The sequence below is a fragment of the Cydia fagiglandana genome, chromosome 5, assembly GCF_963556715.1.
Source record: "Cydia fagiglandana chromosome 5, ilCydFagi1.1, whole genome shotgun sequence".
NCBI classification, from domain to species: Eukaryota; Metazoa; Arthropoda; class Insecta; order Lepidoptera; family Tortricidae; genus Cydia; species Cydia fagiglandana.
The window spans coordinates 16,928,752-16,950,300 of NC_085936.1; the positions used below are offsets into that span (position 1 = coordinate 16,928,752).

Below are 21,549 nucleotides of genomic sequence, written 5' to 3' on the forward strand. Positions count from 1 at the left end.
TAAAACGAGCTATGCTCAAATGGACCTTAGGGTCCACCCGCCCCGTCCTGACGCTCACTACACAATACATTACATTACTTCAGTTTGCTTACCTGCACTCGAGTAAACGAGTATATACGAGTTTTCCTAATACGCGGTAAAGCCAAAAGGAAGGATTATGATTTTGTAGTCTGGGTATTCAAAACTAAAGAGTGTGAAAAGGTGTGAAACTCTAAATCTGCATTGGAGTGTGAGGACCTCTTGTCATTATACTAGATGGTTTGGGCTACATTTCATAGAAAGAGGAGAGTGTTGTGCCTAGTAGTAAGACGTATAATTGTGATGGCCAATGGATACGGCGTATATTATATATAAAACATAATTGAGCCAGTTTTGATGTGTGAGTATCAATTAATTTATCTTAATGGTTTCGGTCACAAAAAGGAGGTTTTGTATTATTTCACTATTAACTTGAGCTGAACGATATTACTGTCAAAAACCTGCCGCTTACAATTTTTCTCTATTTTTTTAGTACACAGCAGCTAGGTTAATATGGTCGCCTTTTATCATTTGTCGCCACGCCTGTCACGTTCTAACAACTATGAAAGTGCGAAAGTGATACATGACATGACAAGAGATAAAAATGCGACCATGATATCCGTGCAGGAACACAATGCCCCAGCAGGTCTCTATTTCACGCCGGTGATAAACAGCGCGGCTGGTCGACGAGCGACATTAGTTGTCCTTATGGGCCAATCCACCCGGCCGTGTAATGCACTCGCGTGCTGATGGTGGAGCCATTTATTTTACACCTAACTGGATAAATACTGCTTCTATTCGCCTTCTGTGAATTTAAGCATTTAACGAAGTGGGTACAGAGATGACTAGATTCAAGTTTATATTGTTTAATTAAGGTATATAGAGCGCATAAGGCAAACATCTTAGCCTAGATACAGAGTAACTCTTGACATAACATTGACAATTAGATTTTTAGTTGAGAATGTTGGGATGTGGTGAATTCTGTTTATTTTCTGATATCCTGAGAACTTTAACTACTTTTTAATACATGAGACGATCACTAAAATGGTTATCTGGAATAAGTACATCGCTTTTTAGCAATAAAAAATTTTCTTGATAAGTTGTCACCACGTTGTCACCTTCATAGTTAAAATTTTTGTATTTTATTTCTCACTGTGTGCACACATATCTAATAAGAATATTTTCTTACTTACATTTAAGACGTCTTTAGAATCTATGTATTACAAGTCCAAAAAATTACGTCATCAATCTGTTTACCAGCCTATTACGCTACCTAAAACCGTTCAATCAATAACTGTTTAATTTTTCACGAGCCCCGACATAATAAACCTATTATTACAAAGCTCCTTACAACACCCCAATTTTGCACAATACCTCTCACCCAAATAGCTAATACCGGGAGCCGAGGTGTTAATTCTGAGAGGCGAGAAATTTCATTTGGCACGGAACCTTCAGTGTTGAATAGGGTTGGTAATTTTTTACGCAAAAATATCTGGATACAGTTTAATAAATCAGCATTTTGGAGTATAGAGTAACAAAATACATTGTATCTTTAGACTTCACAATTGATGATTTAAGGAAGCATTTCGCAGAAAGATTTTTATATTGTTAGTCAGGAGTACTCTATACTATATTCATATTCCCGACCATCTGGCAACCCTAGTCTTGGGCGTAAACAGATTTGATAAAATCGTAGAATTTCACAATGTACCTACAATTCTATGCCTGAACCGTTTTAGCAGAGATGAAGGATTTGTGCCACGAAAACCCAAGATTACTTACGGTCTCGTACTTACATATTCAAAAAGGGGAAAAATGCCTTTATAAACGTCTGAAATCATTTTAGATTTATGAAAAGATTTTTTTCCATATTGTGTTTTGCTTTTGCAAAATCATCAACCATCATGCATGATCAATTTAAACAGAAAACTAGCATAGAAAATAACAAGTACACTTTGTAAAAGTTTCTCAAACGAGACGCAGATATTTTAAAAAGTTACCGATCCCTCTGAATAAGTAGCGAATGTGGATAACATGACTAGTATTATATAATATTTTCAGAAGAGGACAAATATTACTATTTAGACCACATTATAGTCATTTAAGTTGGTGCCGTGACCAGGATATTTTTTATCTTATGCATAGTGACTTCGAGACTATGCAGTTTAGATGGACTCTAAACTAGCTTACTCTATTGGTTTGTCGACATACCTACTTCACATAAACAAACTTTACCCCAGCGATGAACTCGATACGCTACGGACGTGCGCACGATAGCGTTATCCGGTAACGATAATCGTTACACAGCGTCGGACAAAGGAGCTTCGCTATAATGACTATTGCTGACACGATGCGTATTGATAGAGATTAGTAACCACTTGTAGATACAGTTGGTTAAAATAGTTTGTGACATTTAATTAAATTTAAAGACAAACCGCGTATAATTTAAGACATAAGATATATTTTATTTTTGGCTTGACAGAATCAACAAAGCCTTTTTACATGAAAAGAGTTCTAAAAAATGTGTTCAGGACCATGACTGCCCCTCATCTTATCAAGGGATATTATGGCTTAGTAACGGTTCTAACCTTCTATACTTTCTATAGGTACTTTCATCATTACCTTTTTTTTATATCTGAAGAATGAATATATTATTGGAGTGTTGCTGCTTTACTCCTCTACTCTCTAATGTGCTTTAAAACGGCTTTCGTATTTAGAATTATTTAAGCGCATTTTACGTGTCAGCTTCCCGTCAAAATCATTGTTTCATACTAAAACAAAGTAACAACCACACAATAATCAAGTTACTGCACTGTGTTCAAACAATACCGATCTTGCAACTAGTAAAGCAGACAAAGTCCAGGCGCGTCATTCACACTTACTGGCCTCAGGATAGTCGTAATTGGCAAACTCAGTCACAAAGGCTCTGAGCAGCAAGTCTAACTGAACGATTGTTGAGGTGAACGTTAAGTCGCATTGTAACAGAGTTTATTTATCGACCGACCAAATTCGATCTTTTTAAGTAGGTATTATTTATCGATTTTGTATTTAGTAGAGCGCATAGTTTGGTAACAACCGGCAAATCGCATCAATTTAGTATGGATTTTCTTTAGTTCCATTTAATTTAATTGCTACTATTTTATATCGCACTATACTGGTGACTTGGCCATAATTACCCGTAACACTCATTAATTAATCATACACCTCGTTTAGAAGTAATAATAACAGGTTATAAAAATCATCCCGTCTAAAAATAAACGTTACCAAACCCCACAAAGTTGGTCGTGGGGCGTGATACAAACTTCTCTCAAAGAGATGCTCAGCACACGGGTGGCCACGTTACTGCCAGGGCTGCCGGTGAGTTTCGTATAATAAACAAAAACCTAACGACAATGAATTTCACCCAACTGCATGTTTTTGAAAGAAATGAGCGACATGGAACGTATCGTGAATCAGATTCAGAGATCAGAACCAAACTTTTACCTCCAGAGCTGCCTATGAATTAAAACTGTAATGTAAATGTAATGCATACAGCAAGTTGTCACGTCGTCATTGATGTCAAACGTCAAAACTATAGTGAACCATAGTCCATAAATAACAAAGCAGGGATTATCGTTTAAGTTTTTTTTTGTTGTAATTGGTTGCCACCTGATAAAGTATTATGTAAAAGTTCAAAATGGTAACAACAATTATGTTTTACCTCATTTATTTTTACCGCGTATGAAAAATTGTCTTTTAGCCCATCTTATAAAATACAACAGAGTCCTACGTGTCCTACGACCGTAACTTAGAACTTACAAGGAAGGGTACCCAACTGTCCGACTCCGATTTGATTTATTTTGACATATGTTATAGAGTAGTATAAAATAACGGACACGTATTTTTTTTAGCTGCCCAAACTCAACCTGTTAGGAGAAAATGGCCTTCAAAGTACTGAAAATTGACCAAACCTTCTAATTTCTGAGAAGAACCTTTTTCAAAAAAAAATATAATTAATTACTGGTTTCGTTATATGTTAGAGAACATGAATAAAGAATGGGGACGTGTTTTGTCATTTCACCACAAACTCATTTATAAAATATGTACCAACATATGTATAACGAAATCAGTAATTAATTATCAATTTTTTTGAAAAAGGTTCTTCTCAGAAATTAGAAGGTTTGGTCAATTTTCAGTACTTTGAAGGCCATTTTCTCCTAACAGGTTGAGTTTGGGCAGCTAAAAAAAAATACGTGTCCGTTATATTAGACTACTCTATAACATATATCAAAATAAATCAAATCGGAGTCGGACAGTTGGGTACCCTTCCTTGTTAGAAGCAGCAGCAGTACTCCCTTAGAAGTACTTTAACGATGAGTGCCCTACTCCTCATATAATATATAGGCGTCGAACTTTTATTTAAACGTGCGATGTTCTTTAAATAAGAAAAATTAAGATGTTTATTTACTAGAAAGTTGTCCTTTAAAACTTGAAACCCTTCATTTATTCACTTGCTATTATCCAATTGAGCTGAAAAAAAGATTAATTGGTATTTACGCAATAATCTCCGTCAGCATATTTTTCGTAATCTAAATAGGTATTAAGCGAAATATCATTTTGCCTAACATACCTTCATTATTCATGCCATTTAATATGGATCCGAAGCGAACATGATCCTCCTTTCATCATTGGAATATTTAAATTGATACTATTCGCTTGATTAATAATGTAGAAGGTATTCAACCAACGCATAGTTTAAGGTTCAGCCTGATCTGGGTTCGATTTCATAAACTAATGCAATGTTAATTAGGCGAAACCTCAATAGGTACATATAATTAGACTAACAAAGGTATTATCGGTTCCTATGGGCATCTTTGTCCAATAAAACCGGGCCGTCCAAACCCAATTTTGTTCAGAAACTATATATTTAGTTTTTCAAGTAAAATGTTTATTGCCACTAAGATCAAGCGAATCAAGTTCATTCAAGTGCAAAATGTACGAGTAACTTTGAGTGGAAATTTGTAGGATGTGAGACTAAGAATTGTGCACTTTGTTTTATTAAAACCTCGAAATAGATCTAAATAATAGTAATGGGGCCCACAGATTACCAGTTCGCTGGACGATATCAGCCTGTCAGTTAAACGCAAAATTTGACAGCTCCGAACAACCGGCGTGATCCGGCGAACTGGTAACCTGCCCCTTTACTTTCTTTGTATAAGAAAAATATTATTTCCGGCAAGACATACATTGTAGCAATAAAAGTGTAAGCACAGAAATAAATTTAATCATGTAATTGTACCTAAATGAAACCTTTGCGGCATCAGATATTGATTAATATTAGCAACCCTAGCGAAACATATCGCAGCGGCGGGAACTCTGTACAAAGCGAGGTAGCATCACACCGTGCCAGACCAGAAGTGTTTCAATCGCTTCACTAGTACAGGAGAGTCTAACGCTTAAGTAAAGCTGGGTAAATTTTACATCAAAATCATATACCTAGACAGGGTGTCGCATTTAGCTTCCTGAGACCCAGAAGCAATAGTTTTGTTTCACAAATTGAAGCCCTTAGTTACACAATAAAAGTTCAAAATTTTAGGAATATGTACAAAAATTGTACGCAGGGTCTTAGGAGGTCAGTAAGGATCAAACGAATGATAGAGAAACTTCAGCGCAATCAATTTGGCATCCTGTATGTTGAGTGTAGATTATTAGTATCAGAGAATTTTCTGAGAACCTACTGGCATACGTACGTACGTACATACGTACTTGTATTGTATATACTCCCGATAAATGATCTCTAGGAAGCCATAAAAATTACAACCGGGAAGATGAGTTTCGAATAGTTTGAATAGTGAGCATGAAAATGAAAAAATATATGACGCATTTACAGTAGATATCTGAATATGGAAAAAACATGTATATTTAAGGGAATTAATTTTTTACGCTGCTTGACCTGGGCTATAACCGCGAAAATCGAAGTTCGCAAATTGCGGGGATTTTTCTCTGTCACTCTAATTACGCCTTCATAGGAGTAAAAGAGAAAGATCCCGCAATTTGCGAATTTCGGTTTTCACGGTAGCCGCTCTGATTCACTTGCTATGTAAGCTACAGCAATACGAGCCCAGGTATTGTGTGGTTAGCACACTGTTTATTTGGGCGCCTCCAATATGCTTGCGCTCTGGTTAGTGGAAGAACAATAGAATGTAATGTGAATACTTAGCTGTCTTGGTCTTGCTGCTTTTTCTCTGGTGTCTTGTTAAAACACTTTTGTTCTGTGTTAACGGCCCTTCGGGTGTTGATACAGCAGCGGTACCTATTCTTCAGGTGTTTGCGTATTAACACAAAATCATATTTTACTAAAATTACATTAAATCGCTTTCCAAAATAGAGTTAACTCTGGACTATGCATTAAAATCTCAATTAGGACAACTACCTAACTACTTAGTCAAGTACTTATGTGTTTCCTGCCCAAATTAATGACACGATACCTTATACTCGTACTTCGTGTAGTTACTTACAGGTAGTATGACAAAAGTCATGCAGCTAGTAAATGTTCAACTTTAAACTTCTTTTTAGCCATTCTTTATCGGGGATGTCAGGAACGGCACGGTTGCATTGTCGCCTTGCTGCAACGTTCACGGTAGCTTCAATTTTTTTTTACTACCTACATCTAAAGTACAAAATATACTAAAACTGCTTATATATGTAGGTAAATTATGTAGGTACTTGGTACTATTACTAAGTCTTCTTCCCAACACAATTCAGTTTTCCACAAACTCTCTACAAATATAAACACAAAATTCAACAGAATTTTACAGCCGAATAACAAAAACCTTGTGGTCGTAAAGTTCCAGTTTTATCCCTTAGGTCTTTTATGTGCCGGCTGCCAGACCTAGAAACTATTGGCACTAAACCGGACAATCTCTGCCTAGATAAGAGAGCGAACTGCGACCGTCCCACAGGCGCATTTTGATTTTAAATATACGCTCTTGTTTTGATATTGTGTTGACCAAAGTAGCTATGCATCTTGGACTTCGGAGACGCCATGTCTAAAATTTTCGGTACAAAATAGTCTGCCGTTTATTGCGGGGGAGGGGCACATCAAATGTATAGGTACGTCATGTCAGATAAACGTCAGTCCATACATATGGTTGGCATGTGGTTGACCATTGGCCGCCTATTTTCGACAGAGGGGAACGCCTGTTAATGGCGGCTCCATTGTTAATTACTCCGAGATCTTGGATCCTAAGAAATTGATAACTTTTGTCGATACCTATATCGATTGATTTATGTTATATTTGAAATCATGCAAAACAGTCGTACGTACAGTCAGCAGCAGAGGTTGCTAAGCGCGCAAGGTGCTCAAAATGATTTTGACGCGACTTTATTGTTCAGAGAATAAGAGCGCGTCAAGGAATTTTGAACATCTCGCCCGCTTAGCAACTTTTGCTGCTGACTGTACATAGACGTTAGCGTATATGTCAGTATTGACACTGTCAGTGACCAATGGTACAGATGTAGTGCATAATTATACTCTTTCGTATTTTCACGGAAACGTACGAACGTGTGCTATTTCAGTCAGGTTCGGTACAAAAAGTACTGAGGTTGATTGAAGTAGCATGACAAATACTAACCTTTCCGAGAAAATCCGAAGGAGAACAAGTATGTACCTACTACATCTGTACTTGTAAGTACTTGTTTCATTCTTGCCACCGTAATGTTGTGACAAAGTTTACCTTACGTCCCAATCTCCTGAGAGTACCTATCATAGCCACGAGTAGGTATGTGAACACCGCAGAAACTTCTTGAATTTAATTACAATGTAATTAAAATGCTAGCAATGTAAGCGGCTTTTGTACACTGCGATATTAACACAATTTTGTGACGGTGAGAAGAGTAGACTGTTGCTCTGGGTAGATATTCTTTCCCGCAGATCATGCGTTTTGAAATTACAAAAATTGTTGTAAGTAATACAAAACCTAAAATACTAAGTGTGAGACAGAGACACAACTAAATCCGCCGATACACTGGCGCCGAGCCGGATACACTGTTTTATAACTTGTAAAAGTACTCAACAAGTTTCGTTGATGTTTTCAACTCATACAAGTGCCGTGGACCCAAGAGGATAAGATGCCTATTTTTTTTATTGTGGTTATGCTTTCATACTACAATAGTGTGTTTTGGCCTCGATTACCTGTTCCAATCCTAACCCAGCTCCGAGTGAAAACTCGTCTATCCACCATGTGCCAACAGCGCATACTGTCATATTTCGGACACACAGTGCGCAGAGGCGACGAAAGTTTGGAAAAACTGATTGTGATTGGACACACCGAAGGCAGGGGATCACGCGGTCGTTCACCAATAAGATGGACCGATCAAGTTAAAGACTCGTCATCCTCTGCTTTCTACACGGTCGTCAGAGACGCGTTGGACAGAAACCGGTGGAGATAGATCATCCGCTCCAGATGTAACCCTGATACTGACCACGATCCTCAGACATGAGGGACCGACCAAAGAGAGAGAGACCTGTTCCATGCTTTATCTGCTAGGTGAGTGATCTGTAGGTTTTGATACCAAACAAATTTTATCATATAATATGGGTCAAAGGCATTTGGGGCAATCGGCATCTTTTTTTTCTAAGACTTTCATCATAATAACAAATTTAAAGAAAAAATAGGTAAATAGGTAAACAAAGGATAAAGTACGAACATTAGGCCGTAAATTCAGTTTATTAAATAAATAAAATGTTATGATGTCCGCAGGAAAGTTTTTGACCCAATCATTATATATATCCAGTACAGTTAATGCAACTAATTAACATTTTGTAAAAACAACAGTTAAACAATATGGTTAGAGACAAATTTCCCTTGTCGACTTGTATCTTACGAGTATAAGCTTTATAAAATGGAGTCCCAGAGTATGCATTAAATACGGACCAGCTTATGATGCTCATACTCGTTTGACCAAGGGAATCGGGACACAGCACAATAAGCCAAGCTAAAATGATCCTTATTACTACAGTGTAAGGTTGTAGATGGGTCAGTCGAACATTTCTATTTAATTGGACAGACATTATTTCATATGAAGGTGAAAAATGTGAGCAGCGTCCATATGGGATACGAGTACTTTACAGTACGATTAACACAGTACAATGACTGTGTAATTTTTAACTCAGGTCAGGTAATTTCGAGGTGATCCGTGTTTAATTTAGTTATAAACATAGAACATATTGGAACATAGTGGAAAGAGACAGAAATAACATGTAATATACCTAACTCATAACTTTTAATGTTTTATCGAATGAAGAATTACAGCTTGTATGTGTGTGCGTTGGCCGTTGCGAGATGTAGCTGTCATTCGTATGTCGTGTTCCATGTATTTTAGCCGTATGTGCATACAGACACATACATTGAGACAGTCAATGTACTAGATCCTAATAGTTTTATCGTAGGCAAAAGGGGTGTAGCATAATTACGACAACTGTCCATATAATTTGAGAGAAAAGTCTGGTTTTCGTGTACGTGACAATGAGAAGAAAAATTATAATGTCCATATTTTGAGCCCAAAGCCTAGCGTACTGGTTTTGCAATTTTATCTGGGTATGCGTATTACTTATTTCGGGGGTCAGGTGCAAATTTCGTCGGTCTTCGCATCTCGAGCGATAACTCGTAAAGTTGTAAAGGCATATCCCTTATATACCTACATTGTATCTGTATTATGAACTTCGTGAACGTCAGCTGCCGCTCCGTTCGTGAGTTTGGGACCTGCAGCCACCCAAAGACGTAAAATAAATTAGCAATCGCATCCCGATTGAAACTTCATAATATATGATCGAAAGCTGTATAATGAAGCCCTGTGATCGTCAGCTGTCACTCTGTTAGTTGGTTATGAAACGGTTCTATCCAAACACGTAGGTAAATAAATTAGTCACCGCTTCCCGATTTACGGGCTATCTGTGGTAGTTCTAGTACATACAATTAGAGGTTGTAAATACTTTTTACGCGTAGTTTCTCCTTTATGGATGCCGACTGTACAAAGTAATGATGTAACTGTGTTGACAGTTCAATATACGACGGCAATCAAGAAGTTTAATTCCTTCGTAATGGGGCGGAACTTCGCCCGAGGTTCTAATGACCGGGAGTAGGCTTCTGTTCAACCTTTATTTGTAGTCTAACTTTACGAAGCTCGTTTTAAAGTACTGAAGGTCAAAATATATTTGAGCCCTGAAACCTGCCTCCTGGCTAGAAATGTATAAGTAAGCAATATTTCATGAAATGTAAACAATCGAATAGTTAGTTAGTACTAGCTTTGTATTGAATTTAACGCCAAGAACAATATTTATTTATCGGTACCTAGTCCTGACCGAAGGCTGTCGTGTTTCGGAGGTTCCGGGGCAAACTGCCGAATCCGACACTAAGAGCAGACGATTCAACGGAGCCACGCCGTTCTGTGTATAGTATGTCTACCTACTACAAACAGTCATGTATGACGTAGGTAGATACATGTCTGTATGTAACCTGCTAGTAAGGTAAATTAATTGCGTCCAAGCTCAGGTTTGCTGGTTAATCAATATTGCTTCTGGCGTCGAATACAGTATATTCTTAGAAAAACTTTTACACACCACGATTTTGCCATGATACTAATATTTTATTAAGCAGGGTTTTAGAGCACTTTAAAAAGGTAGCCGAGTGTTATATGTCATCCTTTTTCCAAATCAGGGTTGGGATCCACGGCTCGTTAAAATTGTGGGAGAATAAATTCTGAATGTGTATCAGTTCCTTTTACAACTAGTGCGATAGTGTGAGCACGGTCGCATTTTTATCATCACCTGTCACCATGCTTGTCACGTTCTAACAAATACTTGTTATATATACATAGGTAAGTGCGAAAGTGACAAGCGATAAAAATGGAACCATGCTGCCACCGCAGAAGTCGAATCGTATCTTAAAAGTAGGTACTGAAAGGTTTACCCATCTTGGTATCAATCGTGCTCGTGTCGTAGGGTGTAAGATGCTCGAAGCCTCAGAAGTGATTTATCATGCATGTCGAATCAGTCTGAGATCGGGTTGCTGAGGGTAGACGCCCGAATGTGGATTATATTAGTGTATGTATATAGGTAACACGCGCGCGCTTTTAGGTTAGGCTAAATGAGGTATTGAACAATGTATATGTAGGTATGTAGATATTTAATTGCAGTGTAACATGAAGGAGGTGTAAATGTTGTTATATCATATATATGTAAATTTGTGTCTTTAGAAAGACTTGTCAGTGGTTGTCGCTCTGTCAAGTTTTAAGATTAGTTCAAAAATAGTCCTGTAGTTATGTAACACACTGCTGGATAGGTACAGTTACCAGCAATAATATGTTACACAGCAAAGGCCGCAAAAATATGTGACGCGCTGTTAGTGCGCTACAAAAAAAGATCGTGTCACATATTTTTGCGACTTTTGTTGCGTAATATATTATTGCTGGTGACTGTACCTACACCGTGCTCGTATTCTGCACAAAAACCTCTTTCATATTAAACAGCCTATCGTTTCCAGCGGCTCTTGACGAGTAAAATACCTGTCAATCTCATTCACCTTTATTTATATTCAGATTGGGACTTACAAAAATCGTATTATTACATTCAAAAAGAAAGCTCACTCGAAAATTGGGGTAATAGGATCAAATATTAAAAGCCATTACAAAATGTTGAGCGACAAAGAGCTAAACCGCTCAACCGAAGTTTATCGAATTCAATTAAGTTGGCTATCGGGTAAATGCAGGAAATCAAACTTCGTCATGTCTGCAAACTTTCCAAGTATTGATAAATTATTGGACTAACTTGGGGTTTAGCCCTTAATTCCGATTCGGTGAAGCCGCTTGAGAAGTCGTTGAGAAGATTTTGCTGAAGAAGGCAGTGTAAAATAAACGGCCATGGGAAATAGTGTAGTAGAAGTACAGAGTGTCGCCTACAGAACGTAGTACACATCAAATGGAGGTCAATAACAGTAGAATCTAACTATCTACTGATTTGACTCCTCTCTGTTCAGCAAAGTACTCGTAATGGTTTGATTCGTACTGAACACGTCCCCTGTATATAGGGGAGGGCTTGAAATAACTTACATAAAGATAAAATTTGTTTTCTTAAGTTTTATGAACATTTATACTCTTCATAGAATTGTTAAAATGCATGCAATATATGTACATTATCTATCCCATGCATTCGCGCCACTCAAGAAAAAATGCTGCGGACTTAACATATTTCGCACAGCCAATTCAGGAAAGGGCCTCTAAGTATACGAGCGGCGCCCCGGCGGCGACCCTTAATATTGCTAAGTCTGGAATCGCTCCAAACATTAAATGGGCACAATTTTAATTGAGGACTTATTAGTTACAGTGGCTCGCCGAGCTGGGCTTATTGGAGCGCGAGGATTCATTAGCCGTCCGGAAGAACGATCAAAGCAATTTAGAATCTATTACGCGGATTGAGCGGCGCGGGTGGCTAGTCGTGCTCTTGATGACGACCAAGACATCATACAGATACCTGCTGTAACCCTATTCGTACCGATTCATAACAGCGAACGCGAACAGCCGGCCTAGGCAAGGTGACAATCGCTTACGCTTCGCCATCGAATTCGCATAGATATAAGCTCAATAGGATTTCATTGGGCTTAGTATATCTGATGCTTTATTTACCACAAGCTTTAAATTGATACATTCATTTATTTAGGCTTAGAATAAATTTATAAGTCTTCAGTGAGAATTGAACATATGGTCTCTGGATCGATACTCCAGCGCTCGCTAAAAAAAAAATAGCTTCGAGTAGATAGTGTTCAAATGAAACATTTATATTCCAAAATAAACTTAAGGCTAGCTGGCTCAGTATGATGGAAATTTATTGAAAAGCATACAAATGGAAATGAGGGACGGAACATTAAGACTCCTGGCTATTCCCATTGTTTGGCGAGAACGGGAGAGTCGTGCGCGTGGTAATAGACCACTAGACTAACCCATCTGTCTGGCCCCTATTTCACCAAAGTGACAGGTGCGACAAGTCTCATTGTTGCTGACGTCACAGGCATCCATGGGCTACGGTTATCGCTTACCATCGGGCGGGCCGTATTCCTGTTTGTCACCATCATTGTATTATTTAAAAAATCTTTATTATATCGGCAAAAAACAGGTATTTCTCTTATGATGTTTATGATGATAATGATGACACTTGTCACAAGATTTCAAAGATCTTTCGGAAATTCTTGACAGCAAATGAGTTCTGTGTCGGAATTTCGTGACAATTGCGGTATTTCTTGTGACAATTATCATTAGCTTCGCAAAATAAGTACTTATCTTATTAACTGGCGATATAGTGGAGTTTTGTTTAATTAACATGTTTTGTTTAATTAACATGTCAATTTATCATTTTAAGGTAAGATGGTCCCCAAATTGTATTCCATGTTATTGTTTCAGGTATCTGGCACAATCACGAGAACGCAGTGGCGCTGATGGGCGGCGGCGCCGGCCGCGGCCGATAGTACGACGGCGGCCGCCCGCGCAGCGTCACCCACCGCCCGTCAGCCATGGTGCGCGACAAGAAACCGCCGGGCAAGACCGACTCGCAGAAATGTAAGTACTGTACTGTTAAAGAAGGAAACATACAAACGAATGAAAGAAACAACATACAACCACGAGAACGCAGTGGCGCTGATGGGGTTCGGAGCCTGCCGCGGGCGATAGTACGACGGCGGCCGCCCGCGCAGCGTCACCCACCGCCCGTCAGCCATGGTGCGCGACAAGAAACCGCCGGGCAAGACCGACTCGCAGAAATGTAAGTACTGCACCGTTAAAGACGGAAATAACATACCTACATAATCACAACCACGAGAACGCAGTGGCGCTGATGGGGGGCGGCGCCGGCCGCGGCCGATAGTACGACGGCGGCTGCCCGCGCAGCGTCACCCACCGCCCGTCAGCCATGGTGCGCGACAAGAAACCGCCGGGCAAGACCGACTCGCAGAAATGTAAGTACTGTACTGTGAAAGAAGGAAACAACATACAACCACGAGAACGCAGTGGCGCTGATGGGGGGCGGCGCCGGCCGCGGGCGATAGTACGACGGCGGCCGCCCGCGCAGCGTCACCCACCGCCCGTCAGCCATGGTGCGCGACAAGAAACCGCCGGGCAAGACCGACTCGCAGAAATGTAAGTACTGTACTGTTAAAGAAGGAAACAACATACAATTGAATATCTGCCCAATTAGAATAATGCTTCTAAGGGTAACATTCCATTTCAAACGACAGCTGCACTACTGTCATATTTACTATGGAAATTGACGATGACAGCGACGCGTTCAGTACCGGTAGTGCAGCTGCGCTGCGGTTAGAAATGGAATGTTACCATAAGAAATTACTGTGGTACGATATCGATCTGTCAGTGTCGAAAGTGACGTTGTTGGCTAAAGAAATGTCACTTTTGACACTGACATATATTTATCGTACCGCAGTGATCTCTTAAGCATTATTCAAAAACGGAGGTATACTAAAACACGGAAGACATGTTTACCTAGCTTGGGAAAATTTTACGACGACGCCAGCAATGGCAGTCGATGCTCATCTGACGATTCAGGCCACGCTGTGCTGCGCCCATATACGACATCGACCGTACGTTTGCACTCGTGCAAGCCACATAGTCGGTTATTAATTGTATTCGTAGCTGTCGCTTACATCGGTGACCGACGTACCGTCACCCACTGGCCGTAGACTGAATTATTACTTTCTAAAATCTATGAACATATAATTTATAACTAATACTTAACAATATCATTAAAACTAACTATAAATTAAAGATTTAAAAACTAAACAAAAACTAAACTAAACTAAACTAAATTAATAAATTAACTCTAAATTAAACTAAATTAAAACTAAGCTAAATAAAGCCACAACCGAGAACTCAATCAAACAACCCGTCCCGCGCCCTTCCAGATGCAAAGGTGCCCATCACGCTCGCCGCGTTGCCACGCTGGACCGCGATAGACAGCCTCTGCATCAGGAATGACCCGGAACGAGGGTCATGACCTCCCTCCCTCAAACGTTGCCCCAATTCTCTCAAAAAAATTTTGGCCTCGGCACACCAACACCAAGAGGTGAGATCTTTCTAAAATAAACATAAATACCACTCTGCAACCCGGACGTATTAACTCTTGGTCTCCTGACTATCCATCAATACTACTACATCTACTTCAGCGTCCGTCCGACCTACATAAGGAGCTCACTGTACTCCGACAAATAGATAAATGATTGAGTGGACTATACAAACAGACAATCAGTCATCGACACGTTTCCGACAAGGTCTATAGTTTTTTCTTTCTCACGAAGAGAGTTCAATATTTTTTCTGTACATTAACACCTTCTAGCTGGGCGATTTTTTCGAACTACCAGCACTAAACTTAAAACTTAAAACTTTGCATTTTCAAATCTTACTTTAGTTATATAGTAGTAGTTATATTTATCTAGTAAATAATTAGTTACAATCATTGTAAATTTTGACGAGAAAATTAATCGAAAGAATCAATCCCAGATAAAAGCTGACAAAGATAATGTTCGCATTGAATATTCTTAGTCGAGTCACACGCTGTTTGAGACTAATGGCCATGCCATTTGGCATTAAGTCCGCCATTTGTACATTGTTGTATATATTTTGTGCAATAAAGTTTAAATAAATAATGGACTAGATCAGCCTTAAGTAAGCTTTACTCTGAGATCTCTATTTTAAGCTACCTTTTAAATAGTTTAACAGAGCTAGAGGAACTAAACTAACAGACGCAGAGATCGATGCATTTCATTTATTTTAAAATCAGGATAATTTGCCAGTAACTAATAGGCCCTAGACTAAAAATGAATTCTACTCACCTATAAACAGAAATAATTTTAGTATAAGGTGGCTAGTTATTGAAGGCTGGCCAGTTATTGAAACCTTATACTTATTTATGAATTTTGTTTTGCCTCTATGTGAATAGAATTCATTTTTAGTTTAGGGTGGCCAGTTATTGGTGAATTACCCTGCATAAAACTAAATAAGATCAGAGATTATTTATGTCTCCATAAGGATATTGCTAGAGTGAGATGTTATCGATTTCAATGACATTTGAATAGGTTAAGATTTTATATATATTGCTGACTTTAGTTTAGACTTTAGTATGTTACATACCTTTGGAATATTTACATATGTTTTGGCGATAAACATGTAAGTGTACCTACGTATTTTTCAACTGTGTTTATGTACCTAATTACCCTTTTAAAATCCGATTAAACAGTAAACACCAACGGAAAAGCAAATTTTACACTATTCAGATTTAAGCATACACATAGGATTATAGAAATTCCAAGCAGCTTACAATGGGTAAAGTCGTAACTTTCTGCTCGGTGTGGAAAATGCCAGTTTGCCGCTCGAACGAGGCGAGGGTGCGTCCTGTAGATAAGGCTGCAGATTACGGGCTAACTCGCGGCAATGGCGGAATAAAGTTATACTTTTATGTTCTTATAACATTGCAGCATCATTGAAACTTAGGTCGTGCAGTGCTTGATTAATTTGATTAATTTACTTCCGTTATCTATTATTAACACCTTTACTGCAGTGGGTTGGAAGACCCCATGAAAGGTATACATATTAGGAGTTAGGTACACTATTGCTGCAGCGAAGGCGTTAATGGGTGATGGTTTAAAAAATCAACGTCTCGCAGCCATATTCTAATGACTGTTGTTATGTGATTTTTAAAGACGACACGAAATTTAGTGACGTAAGCCCAAACTTAGCCAAAAATTTCAAAGTTAACACATTTATAAACTTCATAATTTCTGAGTAAAATACCTATTACATACGGACAAGACAGACAGGTCACACAAACAGAGAAACGTTAGGTTTTACACTTCATCATTTTTTATACAGAACCCAAAAACTGCTGTAGGTACTTAAGGAGAGTTAGTTTTTGTGATAGTTTCCGCATGACCCTCGGTGTCGAGTGTTAGATCTATGGCAGACGGCGCACCCATCGATCACGTTCGACGTAGCTCGTAGCTACACATGATACCTACGTTACTGACGTAAGGACGTAACAGACCTACTTCAGAGCGGGTTATTCGCAGACGTCTAGAACGCAAGATGACTAGTGTAATATTTTGCCTATATCACTTTTAGTCTACATCGCGCACGGTCCAGAACTATGCTGTGCCCCTATTCTGTGCAGGCCGCGTAGCCAAGATGCCGATCGCTTACGCTCCGTAGCGATCGAAACGTAACTGTCACTGTCGCACTAATATGGAAGAGTGATAGAGAGTCATAATGCTTTTCGTTGTCGAAGCGATAGCGATTGTAACCTTGGCTAGGCCGGGCTGTTTGGCTTTCGGCCATTTGAAGATAACTAACGAACCTAACCTACCCTAGTGATATAAAAAAGTGGTCATTTTGCGTTTTAGACCGTTCGCGATGTAGACTAAAAGGGTTAATAGGCAAAATATTACACTAGTAATTTTTGCGTTCTAGACCGTCAGCGAATAACCTTCAGAGCGAGGCTTGGAGCGAAATTCAGATTTTTAAGCCGCAACTTGTTTTGTTATTGATATGAAACCATATTGACTGATCTTTGTCATATAAAAAAGAGTCAGAGCTTTACGAGCTCAAAGCGAGATTCTACCAGTTTGCGACAGTGTGTGGCAAATGCTTGTGCCGCACAGTGCCGCACACTCGTGGAATCCCGTCTTTATAAGGGTAACATTCCATTTCTAACCGCAGCTGCATTACTAGTACCTAGTACTGAACGCGTCGCTGTTATTGTCAATTTCCATAGTAAAATGAACAGTAATGCAGCTGTCGTTGGAAATGGACACACAAATGGACCTTAACATAAATATAATAAAATGTTCATAGGTACCTATTATTCAGTAATAATCCGTTTGTAGGTTAATTTGCGTATTCTACTTAATTTAAAATGTACCTACTAAATCATTAAGCAGATTTACATAGCTCATTTGGGTTAAAGTATCTTTCGACAAATTGTTATTTATTCCCAACACGCCAAAACGAGAGCTACGCTATTCGAAAAAATAAAATCCCTCAGTACGGCGAAATGCGTTGGTATAAATAACAATTTAGTGTGATTTATTTGTCTGTCCTAACATAGAATTTAATTTAACGGGCACTGCGTGAAAAAGCTGTTACAAACTTAGTTAATTAATCAAACTGTGTAATCGTAAATAACACTTTATAACACATTACACAGTGGGGTCTGAAAAACCCGCTGGATAGAAATTCCGATTCGTAATTGAAATATAACCGTTATTCCACCACAAATTTAATATAAGTATGTTATATATGTTAATGCGCTGACATAAGAGCTGTGGGACATATTTTTGAGTATGATTTGTTAAGGACGATTCACGTTAGACCGGGCCGTGTCCGGGCCGGAGCTTCCGGCGCATCGTTTTTTTATGTAAAGCATCACGTGATCGCCTGTCATGTCATAGAAATGTAAGCTCGGGAAGCTCCGACCCGGACACGGCCCGGTCTAATGTGAGTCATCCTTTACACTTGATTGTACGTATCAGGAAAGTTTCTGGAGCAATACAAAGGAGAAGAAGTTTTAAAATCCGACCGCCGGCTTTGTTTTCACGTTAAATTCTTATTAAGGTACAAGTGAGTTTTCTACATTGCAATAGTTAAAACAAATATTATACATAACTATGTACGATTCATCATCATCTGAGGCGATTCATCATCATCTGAGGCGATTCATCATCACTACAGCCGCGGGTGGGCCTTAGCCTGGTCAAGCAAGTCTCTCCAGTCCGATCTGTTTGTGGCCTTCCTTCTCCAACTTTTCACTCCTAAGTTCCTGATGTCCTGGTATACGCCATCCAACCATCTGAGCTTGGGAACTATGTACGATTACACAAGTTTATTTACTTTATGGTTAATAATAATGGTTATGGTTACCAATATACGATCTCTATTCCAATGATTAAGAATTGAATGATCACCTCTATTTTTAATTTAATGGAAAACCGAAATTTCATACAAGTACCGGTTTAATATTCCCTAGTTGCTATGAAATGAGACTAAGGGCGAGATTAAAAACGTTTACATGCGAGTTATATGAATCCCTTTTCATTCAAAATAATGGGCCAGAATTATCAGTATAATTTATAATGGGCCAAGTGACTCGACCAAAATAATCAAATGATCAAACCACCCATATTCAACTTATTTTTTTAAAATAACGTTACCATTCAAAATCAGGGACCGAATATCGGTATATTTTTCATACAAACTAACCGGTATTAAATTTCGGTAGGTATCTCGGTTGTTTATGAATATTTTTGCATTTAATTTAGCTAATCTGATCAATCAGTATCCTTACCTAAATTATATTCTAAAATAGCAAAAAAATATTGTGAATGGTATGTGATATTTAGATTTTTAGTTATATTGGTAACGGTCGCTGTTCAAAATACAAAGAAATGCTATTGCCAGCGTACCTAATCGGTTTTCACTCCTCGTAAAACTGTTATTGCCGCTAAAGTAACGTTCTATCGATTTTCGCTTTAACTCTATCGCATTATTGCCATAGCTATTCTGTAGACAATCAAATAATATCGTCTGTGACTACGCTATAAAAATGTTAATGCAAAATATAGTTTAAAGCCTTTTAAGGCGCAAACCACCCATATATTCGCTTCGAAGGGTATTCAGAAATGATAACATTACGATAAATAATTACTGGCCGTATGGCAAGGAAGCGTAGGGATGGACGTATGGCCACGCGTTGGGCGGACAGAATAACGTCAGAGACAAACGCCACATTGCAGGCTAGCATGCACTGGGCCCAAGACAGAGTGGCTTGGAGAGCGCTGGTGAAAAGTGTCCACATTCGTCACGTCCCTCAGCCATGAGGATACGACAAGGAGGAGGAATTATTTCTGATGACGAAATGATAATGGCAAGGATATTATTTGACGACGATATTTCTCATAACAATTTGTCTTTAATTTTACATATAAGTAGATGCATTGATAGTGCATCCTGCTCGCATACATTTTCATGTACTAGCACAACACAATGCTAATATACTACTGAGTAAAGGTTTACTGTCGCTTTGATTACTATAACTCACGATTTATGGCTATCCCGTTGTTAAGAAAGGCTTACAAGGGGTCTTATAGTCCCGCTACCTCGACTTAATCTACCAGCTCACGCCCATCCCACTAAACACGTTTGAAAATTCTCCAAGGTCAGATAAAAATCTAAAACAGTCTAAAAATTTCTACTGGCAGATACGTTGACAAGTCTCATAAAAATAGCGATAAGTGTTGAGTTTGCCGCCGGATCCCGGCGACGGGAGACAGATAAATGGCTTCATTACGGGCCAGTGTAGGATCACTTTTCTGCCTGATCGAGTTTTCGGTGACTTTTTGCGAGGCGACGTCCTAGTTCAATTTTTCACCGTACACATTTTTGTTAATAAAAACCTTAGTTTTACCTAATACCCACTCTTTATATCACTTTGCACATTTCTTTGACAACATAATTGACAAAGTTATAGAGAGTAAAAAGGACAAATGGCGCTACCGCCTGCAGCCGCTTATAGTCCGACAAGAAATTGTAGAAAATTATTGAGGGTGCCACTTCCTACGTAGCTGTCACATTTTTGAAGTAAAACGCTTTATCATGACAACAATTTAGTGTGGAATTTTTTTTAGTTCATTTAATTTCTTCTATGTATTTTATATGTGAAGCAGTGGTGGCCGAGTGGATATGACGTCTGACTTTCAATCCGGAGGTCGCGGGTTCAAATCCTGGCTCGTACCAATGAGTTTTTCGGAACTTATGTACGAAATATCATTTGATATTTACCACAGGCTTTTCGGTGAAGGAAAACATCGTGAGGAAACCTGCATACATCTGCGAAGAAATTCAAAGGTGTATGTGAAGTCCCCAATCCGCATTGGGCTAGCGTGGGGACTATAGCCCAAGCCCTCTCGCGCATGAGAGGAGAGGAGGCCTTTGCTCAGCAGTGGGACGTATATAGGCTGAAATGATGATGATGTATTTTATGTCTCACTGTAATGAAGGACTCTTGGATTAACTTAGAATTGTTATAATCATAAGCTTTGAATAAGAACGATAATAATACTATCGAAATAGAGAGCAAATGTTGGTTTAGTCCTCAATAAAATGTTATTTATATTTAGCACTTAGCAGAGCTGTCTCCTAGCGAAATGCTAATTTGATTCGAAGTTCAAACTTGTTTTCAATTGCCTTGATCGACGGGTGAAACGAAATTATGCAATCTCTGTGCACATTCACCAAAATGTATCCAACACATACGCGACTCAATCTTGTTTGTCAATTTCACGGGCTTCTGACCACGCAGCACATACACGTACCTACTAGTATAAACGAATTTCCAGGCATTTTCTAACTGAGCTAACCATCTTTTGCTCATGTTTCTTTTCACCATGTACCTGATGATCAGTGATCTTACATTTTCCAGAATTTTTGGTGCAGCGGAGTGGTGTT

The 21,549-nt window shown here is 38.8% G+C and overlaps 1 protein-coding gene and 1 long non-coding RNA gene across 2 annotated transcripts in view; both read left to right on the plus strand.

Moving 5' to 3' along the window:
• Positions 1 to 21,549, plus strand: part of LOC134664604 (uncharacterized) — a 484,236-nt gene that overhangs the window by 116,706 nt on the left and 345,981 nt on the right. The gene's annotated exons all lie outside the window — the stretch shown is intronic.
• The window catches only part of LOC134664595 (uncharacterized), a 190,391-nt gene continuing 182,881 nt past the window's right edge, over positions 14,040 to 21,549 (plus strand). Inside the window, exon 1 of the mRNA XM_063521325.1 lies at positions 14,040 to 14,181. Within this exon, the coding sequence (XP_063377395.1) occupies positions 14,136 to 14,181 (46 nt within the window). The 5' untranslated portion in view covers positions 14,040 to 14,135. The remainder of the gene's footprint in view (positions 14,182 to 21,549) is intronic.